Source organism: Heterodontus francisci, chromosome 2 (assembly GCF_036365525.1).
Source record: "Heterodontus francisci isolate sHetFra1 chromosome 2, sHetFra1.hap1, whole genome shotgun sequence".
Taxonomy (NCBI): Eukaryota; Metazoa; Chordata; class Chondrichthyes; order Heterodontiformes; family Heterodontidae; genus Heterodontus; species Heterodontus francisci.
Genome location: NC_090372.1, coordinates 56,462,610 through 56,488,792, shown reverse-complemented (window position 1 = coordinate 56,488,792; position 26,183 = coordinate 56,462,610). Strand labels below are relative to the sequence as shown.

The 26,183-nt window shown below is 45.2% G+C and overlaps 1 protein-coding gene across 2 annotated transcripts in view; it reads left to right on the top strand.

Annotated features, from left to right (window-relative positions):
- Window positions 1–1,345: 1,345 nt before the first annotated feature.
- Window positions 1,346–26,183, top strand: part of fbxl7 (F-box and leucine-rich repeat protein 7) — a 530,556-nt gene continuing 505,718 nt past the window's right edge. The window contains exon 1 of one of the 2 annotated variants that reach the window (XM_068050426.1): window positions 1,346–1,671. Coding sequence is in view for 1 of the 2 variants with exons in the window: in XM_068050392.1 (XP_067906493.1) it covers window positions 1,803–1,842 (40 nt within the window). In the remaining variant the exon portion in view is untranslated. Of the gene's footprint in view, window positions 1,843–26,183 lie in introns of both variants that reach the window. The other variant, XM_068050392.1, reaches the window with a different exon arrangement.

Sequence of the window (26,183 nt, the reverse complement as noted above, 5' to 3'; positions counted from 1 at the left end):
GCTGAAGGCCAACATCTAAGCTTCAGGTCATTGCTGCGGGAGTTCCTCGGGGTAGTGACCTAGGCCCAACCATCTTCAGCTGCTTCCTCAATGACTTTCCCCCAATCATAGGTTCAGAAGTGGGGATGTTCACTGATGAATGTACAATGTTCAGTATCATTTGCAGCTCCTCAGATACTGAAGCAGTCCGTATCCATATGCAGCAAGACCTCGACAACATTCAGGTTTCGGCTGATAAATGACAAGTAATATTCATGCCACATAGTGCCAGGCAATGACGACCTCCAACAAGACAGATTCTAACCATCTCCCCATGACATTCAACAGCACTAATATAATTGAATCTCCCAATATCAACATCCTGGGGGATTACCATTGACAAGAAACTGAACTGGACCAGATATAAATACTATGGCTACAAGATCAGGTCAGAGACTGGGAATTCTGCAGTGAGTAATCCACCACATGACCCCCCAAAGCCTGTCCACCATCCACAAGGCACAAGTCAGGAGTCTGATGGAATAATCTCCACTTGCCTGAGACTGTGCCCCCATGTTCCAGATTCCCCATGCAGGGGAAATAACCTCTCAGTATCTACCCTGACAAGCCCTCTGTGCAGATAATGGTGGGTCGAATGATGATGATGATGATAATGATGGGCAACTGGTGTTGACAGTGGAGTCTACTCTGAGTTGCAAACCGTATAGTAGTTGCAAATCTTGTTAAAGCCAACTAATTCAAGAGTGTACTCGAGACTCGGAATCCAAAAGAGGCCTAAGTGATTCCACGGGACACAAATTAATGGAAAATAATTTGCTCTAAACTTATCTTCTCAGTGGCTTATATATTACTGTTGAACATTGAAATAATTTCACTCTGCACCCATAGAAATAAGGCGAGGTGCTCCGTTTATTTGGGCTTCCCTTTCCTTCACAGATTTACAACCAGACGTTTCATTGAATACATTTTAATTAATAACATACCAAATTGCGTCGCGGCCTGTAAAAGTTGTAATTCCTGTTAACTGTTTTAAAAAAATGACATTAATCTCACACAGCCATCGTCTGTTAACCCCTGGTCAGTGCTATATTAAATTTCCATCCGTGGATTATAATTAGGAATATACTTCTTGTGCACATATCTTTGAGAAAATCTCCACTTACACATTTCCAAAGGGAAATTATGAAAAAAGTAAGGCTTTTTAAATATAATTTCCCCCTCTGTTAACGTCTGCAGCAGAGAGGTCTCCTTTAAGGGGCGGGAAGAGCTCCTTTCTCTAACCTCTCGCTCCTGGGTGGGTGTTTTGGTGGGGGGAGGGGGATTGACAGCTGGGCGGTGCCGGAGTGCTCCCTTCTGGGTTGCTGAGTGACTGACGCGCTCGGCTTCGGCCTCTCCGACGCTGACACATCGGGTGGGGGGTGGTTCGGGCGCATCTCTCAATCTCAGCGCAATAAATGCACGGGAGACAGCGGCTCCCCAAACTCGACAGGATCTCTCTTGAATTTGGTCTTTAAGGCGATGGACGAATGAGGAAGGTATATTTCAAACTCCATCGGGAACAAGAAGAGAAAGAAACTCCGAGCGCCTGTGGATTATAATTTGAGTTGGGTTTTTCTTCTCTCTCGAGTCTGGAAAACGCTCGCTGCCAACTGGGAAAGTGGACTCAACGAGGTAGCGGATCGCCCATTTCACATGAACGACTCCTGCCCTGTGTTGCAGTCCCGTTGCTTGTTTTCTTTTCCCTCTGTCTGGAATTTTGGATGGTGCGGTGGGGTGTGATGTTATAGTATGAAGTCTGGAGGATGGGAGCGAATAATGGCAAACAGTGCGGCGGCAGTGAGGGTGAGTTTCATGCAGTGAAGTTCTACAGAGAGGGAAAAAAATACATTGGGAAGGTGACTGATCCCGTTACTTTTTTCCTTGGATGTGTGGAGTCCTGACAAACTTTCAATGTCGTGCATTCCTTTTAAAGTTACTTGTTAATCTTAAATTACTTATCTGAACACAGGATTGTTCATTCAGACGGCTTTTGGCTAATGCATTTGGTTCCAAAAGTGGCTGTCTGAATGAACCGTGAAGGAAAAGTGATTGGGCGTCAAAATAACCAAGGAAAGTAAAAAGTAAGAGAAACCAGCTGAATATAAATGCTCTTTTTGCGATTTTGAAGCAGGGATCCGTGATGAAGCGCCTCCGAGTTTTTACACCGATGAGAGAGGGAGAGGAGGACTGATATTTGCTTGGCTGATGTGCATTTTTCACTGGACAAACGTACAGGTTCAATATTTAGTATAATCCCTCACAGTTTAGAAATGAATTGAAATACATTTAACTAAATAGTGTTATTTGAATAATTTAAAACAAAAGATTTCCTGGGAGCAGTTAAAACAGCGAAGTAATTTATACTTCCTGAGATTTAAAGGTCTGATTGAATGTCACACTTGATTTGCAGAAGTGTGTGTGACCATTCGGTTTATCCTCGTTAATTCTACTTCAAGATTTTGACGTACTTGAAGTAGTTGCTTAACCTTTGTAAAATGAACATTTGTTTTTTAATATTTTGAAGTTCTATAGACTAAGGTATATGCCATGTACAGAATAGTCAAGATGTGCAACATTAAAGGCTTGACCTTGAAATTTAAAGCTTACCCTGCCCCAAAGTTATCAAAACACTGTTTTTGTTGAGTATTAAATAGGAAGTAAAAATTCCTAAGGGATAAAAGTTGGGAGTGTGGGGTGGGGTGGGGTGGGGGTGCGTTGGTGGGTGGTGTTGGGAGTCATCTACCACCATTTGCTATGGAGATATTAATTTCACAAGAAAATGTATATTTGGGTGAGAGGCACACTGTGTATAGTTGCAATGCAGTCTCCACCCGTTAGGCTCCTAAATTTAAAACTCAAGGATGAAAAGTGGAAATTAAAGGTGTGAGCGCATAAACCACACCTTCATGAAACCAACTTTGAACAACACCATGAGGGAATAATGGGGGAAACAAGAATGCCTCTAATACAGGGCTGTCTTCGCTCCTGAAGGAAAAATATAATTTACTTATACTTTGCTTTAACATGTAACACACAGATGCAACATTCAGAGAATGCAGCAGAAAGGGAAGTCATGTGATGGCAGGAACACTTCATCTTGTCCGCTATCAGGATTTCAAGTGTAGCTCAGCATAAATTAAAATTAATGCAGTAACAATTTGCATGGCCTTCAAACTTAATGCCTGAATTTCCATTATGTATCCAGATCACGTCAGAGTCTGTGCTGGGAGTACAAATTTGCAAAATCATCAAGTTTATTGCCTGTATCATGAAGGGCTTACTTTGGCAAAGAAAGACCACTATACTGCTATGTCATCTTCAGTTTAGTGTTCACATTCAGCTTTCAACTCCATTCCAGTTTGCATAATTCATGTTGAGACACTGTGTAGTGTGCAGAAATAGAAAGAGAATGCCTTAAACATCAGAAATAAAATGCCTTATACATCAGGTAGCATCTGTGGAGAGAGAAGCAGAGTTAATGTTTCAGGTCTGTGATCTTTCATCAGAACCCTGCTTTCTGCTTCTCTCTCCACAGATGCTGCCTGACCTGTTGAGTATTTCTAGCACTTTCTGTTGTTATTTCAGATTTCCAGCGTTTGCAGTATTTTGGCTGGAATTTTACGCCACCCCAGCAAGCCACATGGTGGCAGGGGGGTGGCGTAAAATAGAGCGGGAGGCTCCGGGAGGCTTTCCCAACCTGCTCCTGCCACCGCCGCCCTTTACGTAGGGCGGGGGAAGGGGAGAACAATGGCCCACCTGCCCCATGCCAATTAAGGCTCTTTCTATTTCTGCACACTACACAGTATCTCAACATGAATTATGCAAACTGGAATGGAGTTGAAAGTGACCACTTAAGGGCCTTTGCCCGCCCCCACGCAGATTTTACATGTGGCATGCTCATTGGGCACAGGGTGTCCGATGGAGGGCTGCCCCTAACACCCAACACACCCCTCAACCGACTACCGTTGTCTCGCTGGGGCCCAACCGTTTACTACCTGTGTGGCAACCAAAACTTACCTTTCTTCCCGGTTCCACGTTGTCTTCTATCTTTGGCTGGGCTGCAGTCCCAGCAGTGACCACCACTCTTGGTGACACTGCTGGGACTAAGAGCTGCCGGCCCGCTGATTGGCCGGCAGCTCAATGAGGCAGAAGCTCCTACCTCAAGTGGGTGGAAGTCCCGCCTTGGCACAATTAAAGCCTGGGGACCTGTAAAATACGGAATGGATCCCCAGACGAGGCAGAAGCAGGTTCGCCACCAAATGTTACGTTGGAGGCCGGCTCCCATCCGCCCACCGTAAAATTCCGGCCTTTGCTGTTTTTGCCTTATGCATCTGTTAGTGATCTTAAAAGGGCATATCAATCTACTGATCCACAAGTATTGAGAAATCGGAAAAGTATTGGTTTCTCGGAAAAGGTCTTGCATGTTGTCAGATCGTGTTTATACTATCAGTATGTTTGTGTTTTTTTTGTTTTGGTATGATTGTTTTACTTGTAACTAAATTTAAGTATCAGTTTTAGCCTGAATGTAACACTTCAACAACATGATATTTACCATCTTTTGGAGTGGACTATAGAGTCTGTTAGGCAATTCATATCGTCTCTGATGCATGCTATCATAAATTTAGAGGGTACTTGTTAGTCCTGAGGCATATTATCTCATTCAAGCATGCATAATGATGTAAACCTCAGATCATAGGAGACTCAGTTTGATTATGGGAACTGTACTTATACAGTGAATGAAAATCTGAATGATCATAAGGATCGTAGCAACATTGGAATTGCTAGATGACAAAAGCCTGCGATCCATCTAGTTTGCGTTCTACCATCCTGATAGTCGTATGATCCAACGATAATTGAGTTGTTGACTGATCATTGAGTCATGATTTATAATATAGCCAGATAACACATGTGTTTCATGGTTATCCACTGGATGGCAGTGACGAGACCTGAAACACTTTTAGCTTATTGATTGGTTCTCAGCAGTGCTACACAGAGGAGACCTCTGTTCATCACTCTCCCTGACTTGTCTTGTGTTCTGCTGCTACTCCCTCCTCAGGCACATTGAAAGCCACTGTGTAAGATGAGAGACCCATTTTTCTGCACATTCGTGGAAGTTTAAAATAAAATACTATAGGTAAAAATATTTCCCCTCCTTAATCGGACATGAGGGTATGAGCCAAGGTGATCTTAAATAACTAGAAATGGCAGTGAGCCAGTTGATAACTGGTACATCACAATGCAAAATTAATTTTGCAAGCTGGCATATCCGTTGAACTGACTTGAGCATTTATTTGGCCAGAACAGGAGACAATTGACCATAGATTACAAGAATGCACAAATATTTTGCAGTGGAACTTGTATTTGGAGTGCCATTGATAATAGAAAAACTGTGCCATGGGCAGCACTCCCTGAAGCTAAAAATGATTTTTCTAGACCTCTTTGTCCCAGGGTTGGAAAGAAGCAACACACCTGAAGTACACTGTACCTGTTTATGCCCAGGAGTGTTGATGTTTCCTGTCCTGCGCATTAACATGGTTTGAGGGCATTCCTGGGAGCCTCTGGCAGTACCGAACACTGATGAAAAGGGCAGGCAATTAAAAATGTTAGGCCTTTGAGATCAGGGCCTTCTGGCTGTCGGTGGAGGTCAGCATCCAGAAGGACCCAATTAACATAAACATTTCTCGTTGAGGGTGGGTGGGAGGCCGGGACACATGGAAGGGTAAAATTTATGCCTGACCTGTGTTTTACCTGCCCAAGGATCTCTGCAGACTCTCTAATGGTTCTGGGAGCAAGTCACAGTTCTATGCTTTAATGTGTGGTCGCTACAGTAGTGTGCTCAGAAAGTGGTTGACTCTTAACTGCCCTCTGAAATGGCCCAGTAAGCCACTCATAGAGATATAGCACTGAAACAGGGCCTTTGGCCCACTGAATCTGTGCCGACCATCAACCACCCATTTATACTAATCCTACATTAATCCCATTTTCCCTCTCACATCCCCACCTTCCCTCAATTCTACCCCTACCTACACTAGGGGCAAATTTTTTTTTACAATGGCCAATTTACCTATCAACCCGCAAGTCTTTGGCATGTGGGAGGAAACCGGAGCACCCGGAGGAAACCCACACAGTCACAGGGAGAACTTGTATACTCTGCACAGGCAGTACCCAGAACCGAACCCAGGTCGCTGGAGCTGTGTGGCTGCAGTGCCACTGTGCCACTCAGTTCAAGGGCAATTAGTGATGGGCAATCGATGCTGGCCTAACCAGTGATGCCCACATCCCACAAATGAATAAAAAAAAGTGTTCCTCCAGCAAAATGAAGTAGGAGGCTGTGAACACTCCTCCCACTTTATTAGCATGCCCTGCACTGCACCCCTCCCCCCCCCCCCCCCCCACCGCCCCCCTTATCTGCAAGACCCAGGAATCCTGTGGCAACATAAAAACATCAAGAACTGGCAAATGTGGAGCTAGATAAGTACATGACAGAGAATGGAATAGAAAGTTGGGAAAGAATGGTGAGGTACAGGTGCAGATTGCCATGTGGAAATATGATGATGTGGCTATAACAGAGACCTGGCTCAAAGGAGGGCAGGACTGGGTGTTAAATATTCCTGGATACAAGGTGTCCAGGAATATTTTAGAATGGAAAAAATGGGGCGGGGTGGCAGGATTGATTAAAGAGAGCATTGCAGTGCTGGAGGAAAAGGATGTCCCAGAGGGTTCAAGGAAAAAAATCAATTTGGCTAGAGCTAAGGAACAAAAAAGTTACCAACACATTGATTGGTGTTGTCTATAGGCCACCAGCTAATGGGAAAGGACATGGAGGAACAAATTTGCAAAGAAATTACAGAGGTGCAAAAATTATAGGGCAGTTATAATGCGGGACTGGGATAATAGTGTAAAGGGCAGTGAGGGTCAAGAGTTCCTAGAGTGTGTTCAGGAAATTTTCTACAACAGTATGTTGCTAGTCCAACGAGAAAGGAGGCACTGCTCAACCTGACTGTTGAGAATGAGGTGGGCTAAGGGGATCAGGTATCAGTAGGAGAGTATTTAGGGGATAGTGATCATTGTATCATAAGGTTTAGGCTGACTATGGAAAAGGACAAAGAGCAATCCAGAGTAAGAATAATTAACTGGGGGAAGGCCAACTTCAATGGGGTAAGAATGGACTGGGGTGAATAAATTGGAGTCAAACATTGGCAGGAAAACCGGTCGATGAACAACCTTCAAAGATGAGATAGTTCGGGCACGGTCAAGGTATGTTCCCTCGAAGGGGAAAAGTAGGACAAACAAATCCAGAGCTCCCTGGATGACAAAAGAGGTAGAGGTTATGATAAAGAAGAAAAAGTGTGCTTATGCCAGATGCCAGGTTGAAAATATTATTGAGAACCAGGTTGAATATTGAAGGTCCAGAGGGGAAGTGAAAAAGCAAATAAGAGAAGCAAAGAGTAGCATGAAAAGAGACTGGCAGCTAGCATTAAAGGAAATCCCTAAGTTTTCTATAGCCATATAAATAGTAAAAGGGTGGTAAAAGGAGGAGTGGGGCCGATTAGGGACCAGAAAGGGGATTTACCCATGGAGGAAGAGGGCATAGCTGCGGTATTAAATGAATACTGTGCATCTGTCTTTACGAAGGAAGAAGATGCAACACAGGCAATATTGAAAGAGGAGGTAAGTCAGACACGAAAGGGACTTAAAACTGATGAAGAGGAAGTATTAGATAGGCTGTCTGTACTTAAAGTGGATAAAGCACCAGGGCAAGATGAGATGCATCCAAGGATACTGAGGGAAGTGAGGGTGGAAATTACAGAGGCACTGGCCATAATTTTTCAGTCTTCCTTAGACTCTGGGGGTGGTACCAGAGGACTGGAGAATTGCAAATGTTACACCCTTGCTCAAAAAAGTGTGTAAAGATAAGCCCAGCAACTACAGTTTAACTTTGGTGGTGGGAAAAATTTTAGAAAAATTAATTCGGTACAAAATCGATAGTCACATGGACAAATGTGAGTTAATTAAAGAAAACCAGCATGGATTTCTTAAGGGAAAATCATGTTTAACTAACTTGCTGGAGTTTTTTGAGGAGGGAACAGAAAGGGTTAATGAGGACAGTGCTGTTGATGTGGTGTACATGGACTTTCAAAAAGCGTTTGATACAGTGCCATACAACAGACTTGTGAGCAAACTTGCAGCTCATGGAATAAAAAGGACAGTGGCAACATGGATATGAAATTGGCTGAGTGCCAGGAAACAAGGAGTAGTGGTTAATGGATGTTTTTCGGGCTATGGAAGATTTGTAGTGGAATTCCCCAGGGATCAGTGTTGGGACCCTTACTTTTCCTGATATATATTAATGACCTAGACCTTGGTGTACAGGGCACAATTTCAAAGTTTGCGGATGATACGAAACTTGGAAGCATTATGAACTGTGAAGAGGATAGTGTAGAAGTTCAAAAAGACAGAGACAAGTTGGTGGAATGGGCAGACAGATGAAGTTCAATGCAGAGAAATGTGAAGTGATTTGTTTTGGTAGGAAGAACATGGAGAGACAATATAGAATAAAGGGTACAATTCTAAACAGGGTGCAGGAGCAGAGGGACCTGGGTGTATATGTTCATGTGTCATTGAAGGTGGCAGGATAGGTTGAGAGAGCGGTTAATAAAGCATACTGTATCCTGGGCTTTATTAATAGGGGCATAGAGTACAAGAGCAAGGAAGTTGTGTTGAACTGTATAAGACACTAGTACGGCCTCAGCTGGAATATTACATCCAATTCTGGGCGCCGCACTTTAGGAAAAACATGAGGGTATTGGAGGGAGTACAGAAAAGATTCACGAGAATGGTTCCAGGAATGAGGAATTTCAGTTATGAAGATAGATTGGAGAAGTTAGGACTGTTTTCCTTGGCGAAGAGAAGGCTGAGAGGTGATTTGCTGGAGGTATTCAAAATCATAGTCATAGTCATACAGCACAGAAACAGGCCCTTCGGCCCATCGTGCCTGTGCTGGCCATCAAGCACCTAACTATTCTAATCCCATTTTCCAGCACTTGGCCCGTAGCCTTGTATGCTGTGGCGTTTCAAGTGCTCATCTAAATACTTCTTAAATGTTGTGATGGTTCCTGCCTCTACCACCTCTTCAGGCAGTGAGTTCCAGATTCCAACCACCCTCTGGGTACAATTTTTTTCCTCAAATCCCCTCTAAACCTCCTGCCCCTTACCTTAAATCTATGCCCCCTGGTTATTGACCCCTCTGCTAAGGGAAAACGTTTCTTACTATCTAATCCATCAATGCCCCTCATAATTTTGTATACCTCAATCATGTCCCCCCTCAGCCTTCTCTGCTCCAAGGAAAACAACCCTAGACTTTTCCGTCCATAGCTGAAATGCTCCAGCCCTGGCAAACATCCTAGTGAATCTCCTCTGCACCTTCTCCAGTGCAATCACATCCTTCCAATAGTGTGGTGCCCAGAACTGTACACAGTACTCCAGCTGTGGCCTAATTATTGTTTTATACAGCTCCATCATAACCTCCCTGCTCTTATATTCTATGCCTCAGCTAATAAAGGCAAGTTTGCCATATGCCTTCCTAACCACCTTATCTATCTGTGCTGCTGCCTTCAGTGATCTATGGACAAGTACACCAAGGTCCCTCTCACCTTCTGTACTTGCTAGGGTCCTACCATCCATGGTATATTCCCTTGCCTTGTTAGTCCTCCCAAAATGCATCACCTCACACTTCTCAGGATTAAATTCCATTTTCCACTGCTCTGCTCATCTTACCAGCCCACTTATATCGTCCTGTAATCTAAGGCTTTCCTCCTCACTATTTACGACATCACCAATTTTCGTGTCATCCGCGAACTTACTGATCATACCTCCTATATTCACGCCTAAATCATTAATGTACACTACAAACAGCAAGGGTCCCAGCAACGATCCCTGCGGTACACCACTGGTCAAGGCTTCCACTCGCAAAAACACCCCTCGACCATCACCCTCTGCCTCCTGCCATTAAGCCAATTTTGGATCCAATTTGCCAAATTGCCCTGGATCCCATGGGCTCTTACCTTCTTGACCAAACTCCCATGCAGGACCTTATCAAAAGCCTTACTAAAGTCCATGTAGACTACATCAACTACTTTACCCTCATCTACACCTCTAGTCACCTCCTTGAAAAATTCAATCAAGTTAGTTAGACATGATCTTCCCTGATAAAGCCATGCTGACTATCTCTGAATCATCCCTGCCTCTCCAAGTGGAGATTAATCCTGTCCCTCAGAATATTTTCCACTAGTTTCCCAACCATTGATCATGAGGGGTCTGGACAGAGTCGATAGAGAGAAACTGTTGCCACTCATAAAAGGATCGAGAATGAGAGGGCACAGATTTAAAGTATTTGGTAAGAGAAGCAAAAGACATGAGGCAAAAACGTTTTCACACAGCAAGTGGAATGCATTGCCTGAGAACGTGGTGGAAGTAAGTTCAATTGAAGCATTCAAAACAGAATTAGACAGTTATATGAAAAGGAAGAATGTGCATGGTTATGGGGAGAAGGCAGGGGAATGGAACTGAATGAATTGCTCTTTCGAGAGCCGTTGCCAACACAATGGGCCGAATGGCCGCATTCTGCGCTGTAACGATTCTGTGAAGTTATTTTGATAAGATGAGATGAAGAAAGGTGGGAGGAGGCTCAGGTGCTGGATAAACAACAGCATAGACCAGTTGGTCAGAGTGGCCTGATTTCGAGCTGTAAATTCTATGTAAAATAGGTTTCCTCACAATTTCTCCAATCCTTGACACCCAGGAAAACAGCTATTCCGAGGGCAAGGGTCATAAAGTGGCTCTTACACGGCAATGCCCAAACTTCTGTCTTCATGGGCCAAATATATATTAATGACTTGAACATGTCCACAAAGGGCATAATTTCAAAGTTTGCAATGATACAAAACTCAGAAATGTAGCAAACAATGAGGAGTGTAGCGCCACGCAAGTGCCGAACAATGACCATCTCTAAAAAGAGAGAATCAAACCATCTCCCCTTGACATTCAATGGCATAACGATCGCTGAATCTCCCTGGGGGTTACCATTGACCAGAAACTGAACTGGAGTGGCCATATAAATACTGTGGCTACAAGAACAGGTCAGAGGCTAGGAATCCTGTGGCGAGTAACTCGCCTCCTGACTCCCCAAAGCCTGTCCACCATCTACAAGGCACAAGTCAGGAGTGTGATGGAATACTCTCCACTTGCCTGGATGGGTGCAGCTCCAACAACACTCCAGAAGCTCAACACCATCCAGGACAAAGCAGCCCGCTTGATTGGCAACCCCATCCACAAACATTCACTCCCTCCACCACCGACGCACAGTGGCAGCAGTGCGGGCAGCAGATGCATGGGAACACCACCACTTGCAAGTTCCCCTCCAAGCCACACACCATACTGACTTGGAACTATACCGCTGTTCCTTCACTATCGCTGAGTCAAACTCCTGGAACTCCCTTCCTAACAGCACTGTTGGTATACCTACCCTACATAGACTGCAGTGGCTCATCACCACCTTCTCGAGCAATTAGGGATGGGCAATAAATGCTGCCCTAGCCAGCGATGCCCACGTCCCTGGAACGAATTTAAAAAAAAACAGACTTAAGGAGGACTTGGACAGACCTGTAAAATGACAGTGAAATTTAAAACGGAGAAGTGTGAAGTGATACATTTTGGTAGAAAGAATGAGGGGAGGCAATATGAACTAAATGGTATAATTTTAAAGGTGATGCGAGGACAGAGAGACCTGGGGGTATTTGTGCACAAATCTTTGAAGGTGGCAGGGCAAATTGAGAATGTTGCTTTAAAAGCATATGGGATCCTTTACTTTATTAATCAAGGAATAGAGTACAAAAACAAGAAAGTTCTGCTAAAACATTTATAAAATACTGGTTAGGCTTTAGATGAAATATTGTGTTTAAGTTTGGACATGGCACTTTAGAAGCGATGTAAAGGCCTTGGAGAGGATGCAGAAGAGATTTATTAGAATGGTACCTGGGATGAGGAACTTCAGCTATGAGGAGCAGCCTGAGAAGTTGCTGGTGTTCTCCTTAGAGTAGAGAAGGTTAACGGGAGTTTTGCTAAAAGTGTTCAAAATTATGAATGGTTTTGATAGAGTAAATAAAGAGAAGCAGTTTCCAGTGCCAGAAGGCTTGGTAACTAGAGGACACAGATTTAAGATGATTGGTAAAAGCACCAGAAGCAACATGAGGAAATATTTTTTGACAGAGCGAATTGTTGTGATCTGGAATGTACTGCTTGGAAGCAGATTTAATAGTAAGATTCGAAGGAGAATTGGATAAGCATGAAGGGAAAAAAAATCTAGGGCTATGGGGAAAGAGCAAGGGAGTGGAATTAATTAGATAACTCTACCAAAGACAGGCAGAGGAACAATGGACCAAATGGTCTCCTTCTGTGCTGTATCACTTCTGTAAAGGTAATGTGAATCAAACAGAATGGAAAGAGTTAAAGAAGCTTTCCATTTAAAAAAAAAAGTGGATGTCAATGTGTTTTTGATTTTTGTGACAAGAATTTGTTTAAAGTATCTATGATCCTACAGGAGAAATGAAGACAGACAGATTATAATTGAAGTTCAGTGCTTGGTACTGTAATCCCTCTAATTACAGTGTACTTAGGAACATTATTTTCAAGGACTTGCAAGTTGTATGTTACACTGGGTATTTTTTTTAGAAAATATGTTGAAGATGTTGACTATCATAAATTTGAACTGCAGTGAGGCATTATAAGAGGCACAATTTTATTTAACAGATTACAGTCTCCTTAGTATTACAATCTATGGAAAATGTTGTTTAAAAGTGTCACTCTATTGTAATATTGAGAGGATCTTAAACAGAATGATTATAGTATTACAATCTGTTATTGTAGAAATCACCTTCTATGATGTAATTGTATAAACATATAATGCACTTGTACCAAATTACTCCTTCCGTTATTAATAAGGGATTTAACCCATTTAAAATAAGTGAGTTAATGGCCAGCATTTTACCGTTTGTGCGGAGATCCCAATTGCGGGCAGAAATGTGTCACGCTGGGATGCACAGGCAAGCGGCAGGACTTCCCTCTTCATTTTACCATTAGCAGCCAATTATGGGGCTGCTGGCAAGGGAGCCATCCAATTAACAGTGGCGGGTGGGTCCCAGTGCTGGGAGATCGCACACAGCTGGGATTTTAAAGACAGTGCAACATTCAGCCAGCTTGAACCCACAGGCAAGAAGGAGGGGTTGGACAGCTGAGAAGGTAGTGGAGAGATGACGACAGAAAGAGGAAGAGTTTCCCCACACTTCAGCGACCCCTCCCTTGAGGCACTTGTGGAAGCAGTCCACGAAAGGAGGCAGGTCTTCTTTCCCGAGGACAGGAGGAGGAGGCCGGCAAGTGTCACCAAGAAGGCATGGTTGGAAGTGCGAGTAGCTGAGGTGTTGTTGCCCAAACCTGGATCCAGTACAGGAAAAGATTTAAAGACCTGCCGCGGTCTGGAAAGGTGAATGGTGTTTACATTTGGCAAGTGGAAGCCCAGTATTAATTGAAAGATGCCCATGAAATCTGAGGCTAGGCGGTAGACCTGTGCATGGGGCAACACCAGGCACCAATGTTACCATTGAAGCGTCCAGTTATCATACACCCAAGACCCATACTCAGATATGGGTGAATGTTGCATTGAGGTGGCTGAATGACTGCCTCACCATGCCATCCCAGTGGCTCTGTGCTGCGGTCTACGGTGCCCCAAAGTGCCCAGCACATGAGTACGATGAAACAGTGCTGACATTGCCAATATTCAGGCTTGCAGGAAAAGAGCGCTCCGAATGCTAGGGAGCGCCAATGGACTGGAGATGGAGTTGCTGTTATTATCGTGTTGACAGCAATGGAGGAGGAGGGGTCACTGCAGGGCAGCCTGTTGCTGAGGGCAAAGCAGGTGTAGAAGGCATGGAGAGTGTTAAGATCTGGTTGTGTCCAACATTCCCTACACCATGTCTGACATGTGGCACCTGTGTGGGCCAATACTGCCACTGGAAGGTCCTGACCAAGGGCAGGCAAGAGGCCTTGGTTGAAGGACCAAATGTTTGGCTTTAATATTTTCTCTCCACCAGGTTCAGCAGCAGGTGAGGGATAAACTAAAGATGCAGCTAAACTTGAAAGTTCGCAGGCTGCAACGCCATGTGGAGACACTGCGTCATTTCATTCCTGCGCAACCTCCACCAGCGCAGAAATACGCGCGTCGGTGGGCTCTGTTATGTGTGTAGAGCAGGTGGCACAATCTGGTGAGCACTTCACAGACGCGTAGGAGGAGGCAGTGACGGCTGCAGTCACTTCCCCTCGGAGGAGTGAGGAGAAGCCCAATGCTGCTCAGCTCCATGCAGATGGCAAGCATTGTGGATCAATAGCAAAGCAGCAGAGGCTCCAGCTGATGCATCAGATGTGTGAAGATCTTTCAGAATATCCAGAGGCAGTGAAGTCCCATGCGCAAATGACGTGAGTGGCTCCATTTCTCTGACGTGTAAATGTATTGCGTCCTCCATTGAGAGAGTGGCAACTGCCATGGAGACACACATGGAGCGTAGCACCAAGTGGATACAAGGGTTGTGAACAGACATCCAGAGCATGACCTCCTCCATGAAGTCAATGGAGCGATGCATGGGTGAGATGGGCTAGCCATGCTTCTCCCTATTGCCAGGCACTCAACCTCTCCAGGCGACCACAGGAGTGAATGTGAGATCTGAGGACTGGGGAGGGGCAAGCTTCAGGCAATGGAGGCTCCTCTCAGGGTGCTTCCACAGCTGCAGAAATATCCTCAGCCCCTTCGATGGTGACACAGTTGCTGGATCCTGATGACTGAGGCGGCCACTGCACAGATGCAGGTGGCCCCAAATGTGCTGTTCCCCAGTAGGGTTCAGGCACCCTGAGGATGCAGGCCATGACCACCTAATGCACTGGAGCAAGAAAAGCAGCAGCCTGCCTCCACAGCAACTTGAGGCGGTGTGGGAGCACCCCGTAGACGTTATGTAAGCGTGCACCTAAATGTATGGACTAGCACTTGGGGTTCACTGGATGACATTGTTTTGCTACTTTGAAATATGTGTAATGTATAACAAAAGTTAAAGTTGGTGAAGTCTAATGAATTGTATTTATATTTCAATACAACAGTTGACGTTAGCCGCATGTTAAATCCAATGACTGTATGGTCTGTAGAAGGTGAGGGACCCGTGAGCGCCTAGTATGATGAAGGCCTTTGCTCATACTGGTCACGAGCACACACAGATGTGGACGGTCTTGACAGGTCAGCAAGGACACCTCTGGGAGAGAAATTCTTGGCTCAGCATGTCTGCGTGGGTTTTCTCCGGGTGCTGCGGTTTCCTCCCACAAGCCAAAAGACTTGCAGGTTGATAGGTAAATTGGCCATTATAAATTGTCACTAGTATAGGTAGGTGGTAGGGAAATATAGGGACAGGTGGGGATGTTTGGTAGGAATATGGGATTAGTGTAGGATTAGTATAAATGGGTGGTTGATGGTCGGCACAGACTCGGTGGGCCGAAGGGCCTGTTTCAGTGCTGTATCTCTAATCTAATCTAATTTAAGCATTCCCCTCAAGTGAAACATCTGCAGATCAGAGTTGCAAATCTCCTCGCCACATCTGTCAGTGTCCTGTGTCCTGGCCACCCGCAGAGGCAACGGAACCTCATCTTCAGCAGACCCATGGCCTGCTCGATGGCAGCCCTTGTCATAGGGCAGTGGTTGTATGTGTCCTCTGCCTGTGTGATGGCTTCTGACCTTTGTACGCAAGCCCATGACTTCAACCTTGTGCCCCAGGATCCAGCCATGAAGGTACTCGGGTGGTCTGAAGAGCTGAGGCAATTGGGACTGTCTAAGGCTGGAGTGTCATGGCAACTTGCTGAAAACCTTGCACACACCTGCATGAACCCCTTACAGTGGTCACACGTGACTTGAACATTGAGCAAGTGGAAACACTTTCTGTTCACAAAGGAACCTGGCTGTTCTGATGGAGCCTTGATGGCGACCCTGCACCTGGGGAAATCCAGCCATGGCCCCAAAGCTGACTACCCCCTTGGCCTGATCGGTAGTGAACTTGATATATTGGCCAGCCCAATGATCATGGCATCCATTACCTCCTTTTATGCAGCGATAGGTCGCTGACTGAGAGATACCACAGAAATCTCCAGACGATCCGTGGAATGATCCGCTGGTGAAAGAATTGAGTGCCAATGTCACCTTTAAGGCGATTGGCATTGGGTGGCCGCCACTTCCCAATGGGTTTCATCAATCTACATAGCTTTGCCATCACCTCCCTGGAGAGCCCCTGCCGACTGCACTGGCACACCAGGTGGCTGCATCCCATCTCTGGTCCAGTCTCTTCTTCATTGATGGAGTCAGAGCCTGAAAACAGTAACCCCATCGCAGATAAGCCACCACTGCCTTTAGCTTCCTTGGAACCTTTGTCCTGCTTCCAGTGGCTGCGACAATGAGGCTCGTTGCCTCATTATCATATTCAAAGTTGCAACCCCCCTCATTGTATTCGGGGGGTCAGCAGCCCATTTCTGGCTTCAGTTAAAACAGGAAATGGGCAGTTTAGAGGTGGGTTTGGGTCAGGCAACAGATTTCTGACGCTTTAACCCACCCCACTTGACTCAAAGCAGCTTTTTTTTCCAGTAAAAATTTAGCCCAATGTTTGCGCTTCTGTAAGGACATCATTGAAATCTGCCACCTGCTGCAGCCACATTGGCAGTCTCCGAGCAGGGCAAGGGCTGCATTGCCAGTGACCACGAAGGTGACGGTGGTGGTGATTGTTTATGCATCTAGCTCCTTCCAGATTGGAGCTGGAGATATTTGCAACATCTCACAGTTTACTGTCAACTACTGCATTAAGGAAGGTCATTGAGGCTTTTTACTGAATAAGAGCTAACCACATTTCATTCTCTCTTGATAGAGAAACAGGTGGAGTGAGCACACTGCTTCGCTAGGATTGCAGGCTTCTCCATCATGCAGGGTACCTTTGACTGCAAACACGTGGCTTTATGGGTGCCAGATATCAACTTTGCCCTATGCCTATGCCAGAACCAAAAGGGATTTCATTTCCTCAATGCCTTAGCTGATGCGTGACCATAAGGCAACGTATCATGCAGGTCAATGCCCATTATCTATTAGCAGCCATGATGCCTTCATTCAGTGGCAGTTCACTGTGCCAGTTGCATTTGAGCCACCATAGCAAGCCAAAGGGTGTCTACTGGGTGACGAGGGCTATCCACTGACGACAATGCTGATGACCCCAGTATGCAATCCATGCACTCATGTAGCATGCATACAATTAAAAACCATGCTGTCACACAAAATGTGATTAGAATAGACAACTGATGTGCTAAAATGGTGCTTTCCCTTCGTACCTGCCTCGACCACTCTGGACAAGCCCTGTAGTACTCCTCTGAGCAGGTGTCAAGATTCGTGGTGATCTACTGCATGCTGCACAACCTTGCCATCATGAGGGAGACAGCCCCCACCATTAGCTTTACAGCGAGCAGCTGAAGAGTTGGTGTATGAGGGGGAGGAGGAGCAAGAGGAAGGAAGGAGGCAATCTAGACAGTCCATTTGGCCAGGCAGTCCATAAAGAACTCATCCAAGTGTGATACCAGTAACTGCAACCCCAGCCCATCTGTTTGATATCATCAATGGCCTTTAATGGTTTTGGTAGAGCTGAGTGTAGTCCGCAAGAGCGGAGCAGCGCAAATCATCTGGCAACTTGTGACGTTTTGCAATTCATCAGCTATTTCTTCCCACCACAAGTTGCAGGACCATTTACACAATAATGGCAAGTCTCAGATGACTTATATTTTCAGCAAACCCTAGCCATTGAACTCAGCTCGGGTGTACAGTATGTAAGGGTCTCACTTGGTTGGGCCGACTCTCAAAGCAAGTCACTGTGGCGCCATTGACCCTCTGCATCTGGCACATTAAGCAGCGAATCCTGACTCTCATCTGCTGCTGCAACTGAGCCCTGGGTCTGTCCAAGCTGGTCAGTGACCGGGAGAGCAGATATGGAAGCTACCCCCATCCTTCAGGATGATCTCCTGCTTGCGGCGCCACAAACAGATCCAATTGCACCACTCTGAGGCTGTACCATGACCTCATTATGAAGGACAGGCAATCTACCTCCCCCCTCACCATTGGTCCAAACTCGATGATTGATTGACATGACGAAACCTTCCACTCCTCTCTTATTTGTTAGTGCTTGGACTTCCCACCTTATTAATAATTGGTGCAATCCGCAGACACGTCTTTATTATTGGTCTATGCAGTCTGGGGCAGGAACGGGACATAGCCTACTAAAGGTGCATTTTAAAATTGAAAAATCCTGAGATTTCAGAGCACTATTGTGAAATTGCAAGATTAATTTTACGAAGAAATCATGATTTTCGCAATAAATGCTTGAGAATTGACATGTCTGGGCATTTCTGGTACCTGTAGGATCAGGTTTACCTGCAATGCCTTCATGGACGCTGATACTCGATGTTTGGGTTCACAAATGAATTATGGCTTCCTGGGCAAAGTATTGGAGGGCTTCCTTGTGACTGTACCTCACAAGAGGAAAGGAGAAAATTGGATGGGTGGGGGGAGCGAAATAAATAAATGTACTGAACTCGTCAACTGATGCAGATGGCAATGTTTTGAGTAGGATTTCCTGATCTGTAACGAGCCTGAGAACTGATGAAGTTTAGTACACACATGTTGGACACATTGGAGCACTGCCCTTTGCTGAAATCTGAGCCAGTGATGGTGTGAAGTCTGTAAACTATGAATCCACTGCCTTATGACTTCACCACAAGATGATTTTGAAATTGTGATTACTTTAAGCCCCTCATGGTAACTGTTGCTGAGTGTACAGGTTTCAATATGTTCATAAAATGAAATTTGTGATAACTTCATTCAGTTTGTTTTTTCTGCTCTGGAATGCAATTAGGTTTTTTTTTATTAAAGGACACTTTTGTTTCAGATATAGTTCCAGTGGAAAGGAATAATAAACATTTTAATGATGAGAGTAAATCTAGTGATTACTTTGCTGGTTTAACAGGATTTAGACAAGATTCTGTCTGTTTGACAGGGTGATCTATAAAGTGTATTGCATTGATAGGGCTGAAATCTTGTGTCATTAAATAGTATATTCTTGAATGCTAATCTCTAAAGTTAAGCAATGGGTCCCATACCTTTTATACTTCGATAAAGATACTTGAACGTTTTTTTACTTTTTCTCTTTTATTAATTCATTAAGGTAAGGCACATATTTGTAATTAACATAACATCAAAAAGGCACAAAAACATAGGATGTGTTTTTTTAAAAATATGAACCAACTTGCTTCCTAATGTGAAACAACTTGCATGTGAAAGTTTAAACTAGTAAAGATTATTCCTATAATAAACCTCTCAGACAATTGTGATTATATTCTGAAATTCCAATTTGAATTATATGGTTTAATTTTATTGAGTAATGAAATGAAGTCAGCATTCCATTCTTCTGGATTTTCAAGTGAAAGTCTGATATCTGTATAATTTATTAATATAGTACCTCCAAAAAAAAACAATTGTTTTGTTCATTTGCATAAAGACGAGTCATAGAGTCATTTATGGCACAGAAGAAGGTCATTTTGGCCCATTGAGTCCATGCCAGCTCTCCACAGAGTTGTCCAGTCAGACGCACTCTCCCGCTCAATCCCTTTAGCCCTGCAAGTCTATTTGCTTCCAGTGGCCATCCAGTTCCCTTTTGAAGTCATTGATTGTCTCTGCTTCCACCACCCTTGTGGGCAATGTCCAGGTCATTACCACCTGCTGTGTTTAAAAAAAAATGTTCTTTCTCATATTCTCCTTGCAACTCTTGCTCAAAACCTTCAATCTGTGTCCCCTAGTCCTAGTACCATTAGCTAATGGGAACAGTATTCCTTGTCTAACTTATCTAAGCCTGTCATAATCTTGTCCACTTCTATTAAATCTTCCCTCAATCTCCTGTCTTCTAAGGAGAACAACCTCAGCTTTTCCAACCTAACCTTGTAACTAAAACCCCTTGTCCCTGTTACCATTCTGGTAAATCTCCCCTGCACCTTCTCAAGGACCCTCACATCTTTCCAAAAGTGTGGTGACCAGAACTGGATGCAATAGTCTAGTTGTGGCCTAACCAGAGCTTTACAAAGGTTCAGCATAACTTCCCTGCATTTGTACTCAATGCCTCTATTTCTGAAGCCCAAGATCCCATATGATTTGCGAACTACTCTCTCAATATGTCCTGCCACCTTCAAAGATCGATGTACATGCACCCCCAGGTCCCTCTGTTCCTGCACACTCTTTAGAACTGTGCCATTATGTATATATTCCCTCTCCCTATTCCTTCTGCCAAAATACATCACCTCACATTTGTCAGTATTAAATTCCATCTGCTACCTCTCTACACATTTCTGCGAGCCTATCTCTTCTTTTGCAGGAGGTTCATATCATCTTCACTGTTTACCACACCTCCAAGTTTGATATCAACGGTGGATTTTGAGATTTCACTCTGTATTCCAAGATTAAAGTCATTTAAAAAGCAAAAAAATGATGTGGTCCCAGCACTGGCCCTTGGGGAACACCACTGTCTACCATCCTGCAGTCTGAAAAACAACCATGTAATAAAAAAATGGGAACAGATCCATATCCTAAGTCATCTAGACGTTAGGCCTAATTATACTAAGTAGATAACATCTACAGGTAATAATTGTCTGTTACAAAAAATTAGTATAGTCTTATACTCATTTTCCTATTGTATTAGAAAGTCTAATGTCTAATTAATAATTGAGTAGCTAATTAATTACTGTACATGGGAACCAAATAATTGAGCAACAGGAATAGGCCCCTGTTCAGCCCCTTGGTACCCCCTTGATACTCTGATCCAACAAAAATCTGGGTCTCAGTCTGGAAAATTTCAATTGACCCAGCATCCACAACTTTTTTGGGAGTATGTGTTCTGGTTTCCTGATGCCCTTTGTGTGCAAACGTGCTTCCTGATTTCATTTGTGATTAGAATCACTCCAATTTTTAGAATGTGCCTCCTTGTTCTGGATTTCACCACCAGAGGAAATGGTTTCTCTCTATCTACCCTACCAAATCCTCCTGTCATTTTTAACATATTAAATAGATCACCCCAAACCTTGTAAATTCGGGGGATACAAGCCAATGTTATGCAACCTGTTCATAACTTAACCCGTTAAGTCCCTGTGTGCACAGGAATTATCCTAGTTTCTATAGGTTGTTAGGTGGCGACACTTACCTTGAACTGGAGGCTGATGGAAGCATTCTACCACATTGGGTTTTGCATCAGGTTGGCCCTCCCTCTGTAAAGATATGTCAGGGGAATGCAATGGGGGGCGGTAAGGCTGGGAATTTGACGTTTGGGTCTCCAAAATCGAAGTCCAGAATCCTCAGTACTTTCCCAGTTCCTGGCAGTGAACTTTGCTCTCATTGTTATCAGTGCCACAAGTGGTAACATTTAAATACTCCACAGATGATCTTGTGATTGGTATGAAAGGTTAGTAGCAATGCTCCCTCTTTTGTTGTGGGTGGCCTATTCATTTGAATGAACACGCACTTTACTTTCATTTTTGTATGGCTGCACATGCATGGTAGCTTAAAAGGCAGACTTGTGCTCAGCCTGTGCAGGAACGCCCGGGTTAACACAAAGAACATAAGAAATAGGAGCAGGAGTAGACCATGTGGCCCCTCGAGCTGGCTCTGCCATTCAGTAAGATCGTGGCTGATCTTCTGCTTCAACTCCACTTTCCTGCCCACCACTGTATCCCTTGATTCCCTGAGAGATCGAAAATCTGCCTGTCCAACCTTGAATATGCTCAATGATGAAACTTCCACAACCCTCTGGGGTAGAGAATTCCAAAGAAGAACCTGCTCCACAACTCGGTCCTAAATAATCAGCCAGTTATCCTGAGGCTATGCCCCCATTTCCAGATTCCCCAACCAGGGGAAACAACCTCTCAGTGTCTACCCTGTCAAGCTCCTTAAGAACCTTGTATGTTTCATTGAGATCACCTCTAATTCTTCCAAACTCCAGAGAGTATCGGCTCAATTTACTCAACCTCTCATCATAGGACAGCCCTCTCATCCTAGAATCTAGGATGAATCTCAATCTAGTGAACCTTCGTTGTACTGCCTCCAAGACAAGTATATCCTTCCTTAGATATGGAGATCAAAACTGCACACAGTACTCCAGGCATGGTCTCACCAAAGCCCTGTCTCTTTTTGGCCTCCTTGTCTCGAGAGACCGTGGGTAAGCACCTAGAGGCGGTCAGTGGTTTGTGGAGCAGCACCTGGAGTGGCTATAAAGGCCAATTCTAGGGTGACAGACTCTTCCACAGGCGCTGCAGGTACAGTTGGTTGTCGGGGCTGTTACACAGTTGGCGCTCTCCTTGCACTTCTGTCTTTTTTTCCTGCCAACTGCTTGACTCGTCACTCTTTAGCCCTGCCTTTATGGCTGTCCGCCAGCTCTGGCGATCACTGGCAACTGACTCCCACGACTTGTGGTCAATGTCACAGGACGTCTTTAAAGCAGAGACGTGGACGGCCGGTGGGTCCGATACCAGTGACGAGCTCGCTGTACAATGTGTCCTTGGGGATTCTGCCATCTTCCATGCGGCTCACATGGCCAAGCCATCTCGAGCGCCGCTGGCTCAGTAGGGAGTATATGCTGGGGATGTTGGCCGCCTTGAGGACTTCTGTATTGGAGATATGGTCCTGCCACCTGATGCCAAGGATTCTGCGGAGGCAGTGAAGATGGAATGAGTTGAGAGATCGCTCCTGCCTGACATACGTTGTCCAGGCCACACTGCCGTAGAGCAAGGTACTGAGGACACGGGCTTGATACACTCGGAATTTTGTGATCCGTGTCAGTGCGCCATTTTCCCCGCACCCTCTTGGCCAGTCTGGACATAGCAGCGAACGCCTTTCCCATGCGCTTGTTGATTTCTGCATCTAGAGACAGGTTACTGGTGATAGTTGAGCCTAGGTAGGTGAACTCTTGAACCACTTCCAGAGCGTGGTTGCCGATATTGATGAATGGAGCATTTCTGACGTCCTGTCCCATGATGTTTGTTTTCTTGAGGCTGTTGGTTAGGTCATTGCAGGCAGCCGCAATCCTGTTGATGAGTCTCTGCAGATACTCTTCTGTGTGGGATGTTAATGCAACGTCAGCAAAGAGGAGTTCCCTGATGAGAACTTTCCGTACTTTGGTCTTCACTCTTAGACGGGCAAGGTTGAACAACCTGCCATCTGATCTTGTGTGGAGGAAAATTCCTTTTTCTGAAAACTTGAACGCATGTGAGAGCAACAGTGAGAAGAAGATCCCAAACAGTGCAGGTGTGAGAACGCAGCCCTGTTTCATGCCACTCAGGATAGGAAAGGGGTCTGATGAGGCACCGTTATGCTGAATTGTGCCATTCAAATGGAATGAGGTGATGATACTTAGTAGCTTTGGTGGACATCTGATCTTTTCTAGTAGTCTGAAGAGACCATGTCTGCTGGCGAGGTCAAAGGCTTTGGTGAGATCTATGAAAGCAACATAGAGGGGCATCCGTTGTTTGTGGCATTTCTCCTGTAACTGGCGAAGGGAGAACAGCATGTCAATGGTGGATCTCTCTGCTCGAATGCCGCACTGTGCCTCAGGGTAGACACGCTCAGACAGCTTATGGAGTCTGTTTAAAATGACTCAAGCAAAGACTTTCCCCTCTATGCTGAGCAGGGAGATTCCATGGTAGGTGTTGCAGTCACTGCGGTCACCCTTGTTTTTATAGAGGGTGATGATATTGGCATCGCGCATCTCCTGTGGTACTGCTCCCCCATCCCAGCACAGGCAAAGCAGTTCATGGAGTGCTAAGAGTATAGCAGGCTTGGCACGCTTGATTATTTCAGGGGTAATGCTGTCCTTTCCAGGGGCTTTTCCACTGGCTAGAGAATCAATGGCATCACTGAGTTCCGATTTTGTTGGCTGTACGTCCAGCTCATCCATGACTGGCAGGGACTGGGCTGCATTGAGGGTGCTATCAGTGTCAACATTTTCCCTGGAGTACAGTTCTAGGTAGTGTTCCACCCAGCGGTGCATTTGCTTGCATTGGTCAGTGATCGTTTCCCCTGATTTAGACTTGAGGGCGATCTTCTTGATGATTGGCCCAAAAGCTATCTTAATGCCATCATACATTCCTCTGATGTTTCCAGTGTCGGAGGCCAGCTGAATATGACTGCATAGGTGCTACCAGTAGTCATTTGCGCAGTGCCTGGCTGTTCTTTGTGCAGCACTTCTGGCTACTTTAAGTGCTACGGATGTTAATTGGCTGGGGGCTTTCTTGTAGCTCAACTATTCAGTGCGCTTAGCGGCTATGACGGGTTCCAGCTCTTCAAAGTGAGATTGAAACTAGTCTGCATTCTGCTTCTCACGTTTTCCAAAGGTGGTCATTGCTGACTCATAGATGGCATCTCTGATGTGGGCCTACTTCGTCTCTGCATCCCCTGCAGGAGTGTTTTGAAGGGCTTTTTCAAGTGAATTTGGAAACTTATGTAACAGCTGTGGATAAGAAATTCTGTTAATGTTGATGCCCTTCTGCTTGGAGTGATGTAGCTTCTTTGGTTTGAGTCTCACTTTGCTGCACACCAGGCAGTGGTCGGTGTCCCAGTCCGCACTGTGGAAGCTGCGTGTGATTTGGACACTGTTTATAGAGGCTCGCCTTGTGACGATGAGGTCCAGCTGGTGCCAACAACGTGATCTTGGGTGTCTCCATGAAACCTGGTGACAGGGTTTAGTATGAAAGAACGAGTTGGTGATGCAGAGGTTGTGATAGGTACACAACTCCAGCAGTCTCTGTCCGTTCTCATTCATCCTTCCAATGCCATAGCGCCCAAGGCAGGAGGGCCATGAGTCATGGTCCGCCCCAACCCTGGCATTAAAGTCCCCCAGCAGGAACAAATGTTCGGTATTAGGAATGCTACTCATGATATCATGGAGTTCCTCGTAGAACTGGTCTTTCACTTCAGGTGATGAGCAGAGTGTTGGAGCATAGATGCTGAGTAGGTGTACTGGGCCAGAGGCGGTGAGCAGTCGGATGGACAGTATGCGTTCTGAACCATTTGAAGGTGGCTCTATCATGCTGAGCAACGAGTTTCTGATGGTGAAGTCCACTCCATTCTGTATTGGTTCTTTAGAATCCCTACCCTGCCAGTAGAAGGTGTAGTCTTGCTCTGTTAGAGATCCGCTGGCACGGAGGCGTGTTTCTTGAAGTGCTGCAATGTCCACATTGAGTCTACTGAGCTCGTTGTTGATGGCAGTCTTCCAAGAGTCTTTGATTTGTGTAAGGTCTTCCGACAGGCCAGGACACACAGTTCTGACGTTCCAGCTTGCGAAACAAAGGGCTGGTACCTTCTTTCCTTTTTTTTTTTGTCGTGCTGTTTGGTGCGGTGTTACAGTCCACTTGTTGGGCAATGACCTTGAGCTCCAAGCACCCATTGAAGCAGGTGGACTGTGGCAGAACAGAACCTTTCTAACCGGGGGCTGCCCAGTTTGAGGCTGGCGGTAGCTGTCCAGTGAGATGCAATGACCTCTCCCACCGACAAAGGTAACCCGTGGCGCCCAATCTCTATGCCAATTGAGTTGGACTTATAACCCGTAACTGCTGCCTTCTGTGTTGTTTTGGTCGCTGTGAGGCAACTATGGAGTGACCGCTCCATAGCACATATCTGGGCAGAATGTATGGAGGTTGCAAGTTTCCCAAGCGTTAGAACCCCCCTTGTGGCCTTCCTAGTGGGGTCCAAAGGAGTGCAGAGCACAACGTTTGGCACCGGTATGGCTGCAGGAACTGCTGGAAACATGCCAAAGGTGACACATGATTGCCTTCGGGGTTGCGCTCCGGATTTTCTGTTGGGGTTTACTCCCTTAGCCTTGGTCTAAGCCCTGTACAATTGTAGAAATACTTCCTTATTCCTGTACTGCAATCCCCTTGCAGTAAAGGCAACAAGCTTTTGTTGTTAAATAAAAACAAAGTTCTGGAAATACTCAGCAGGTTAG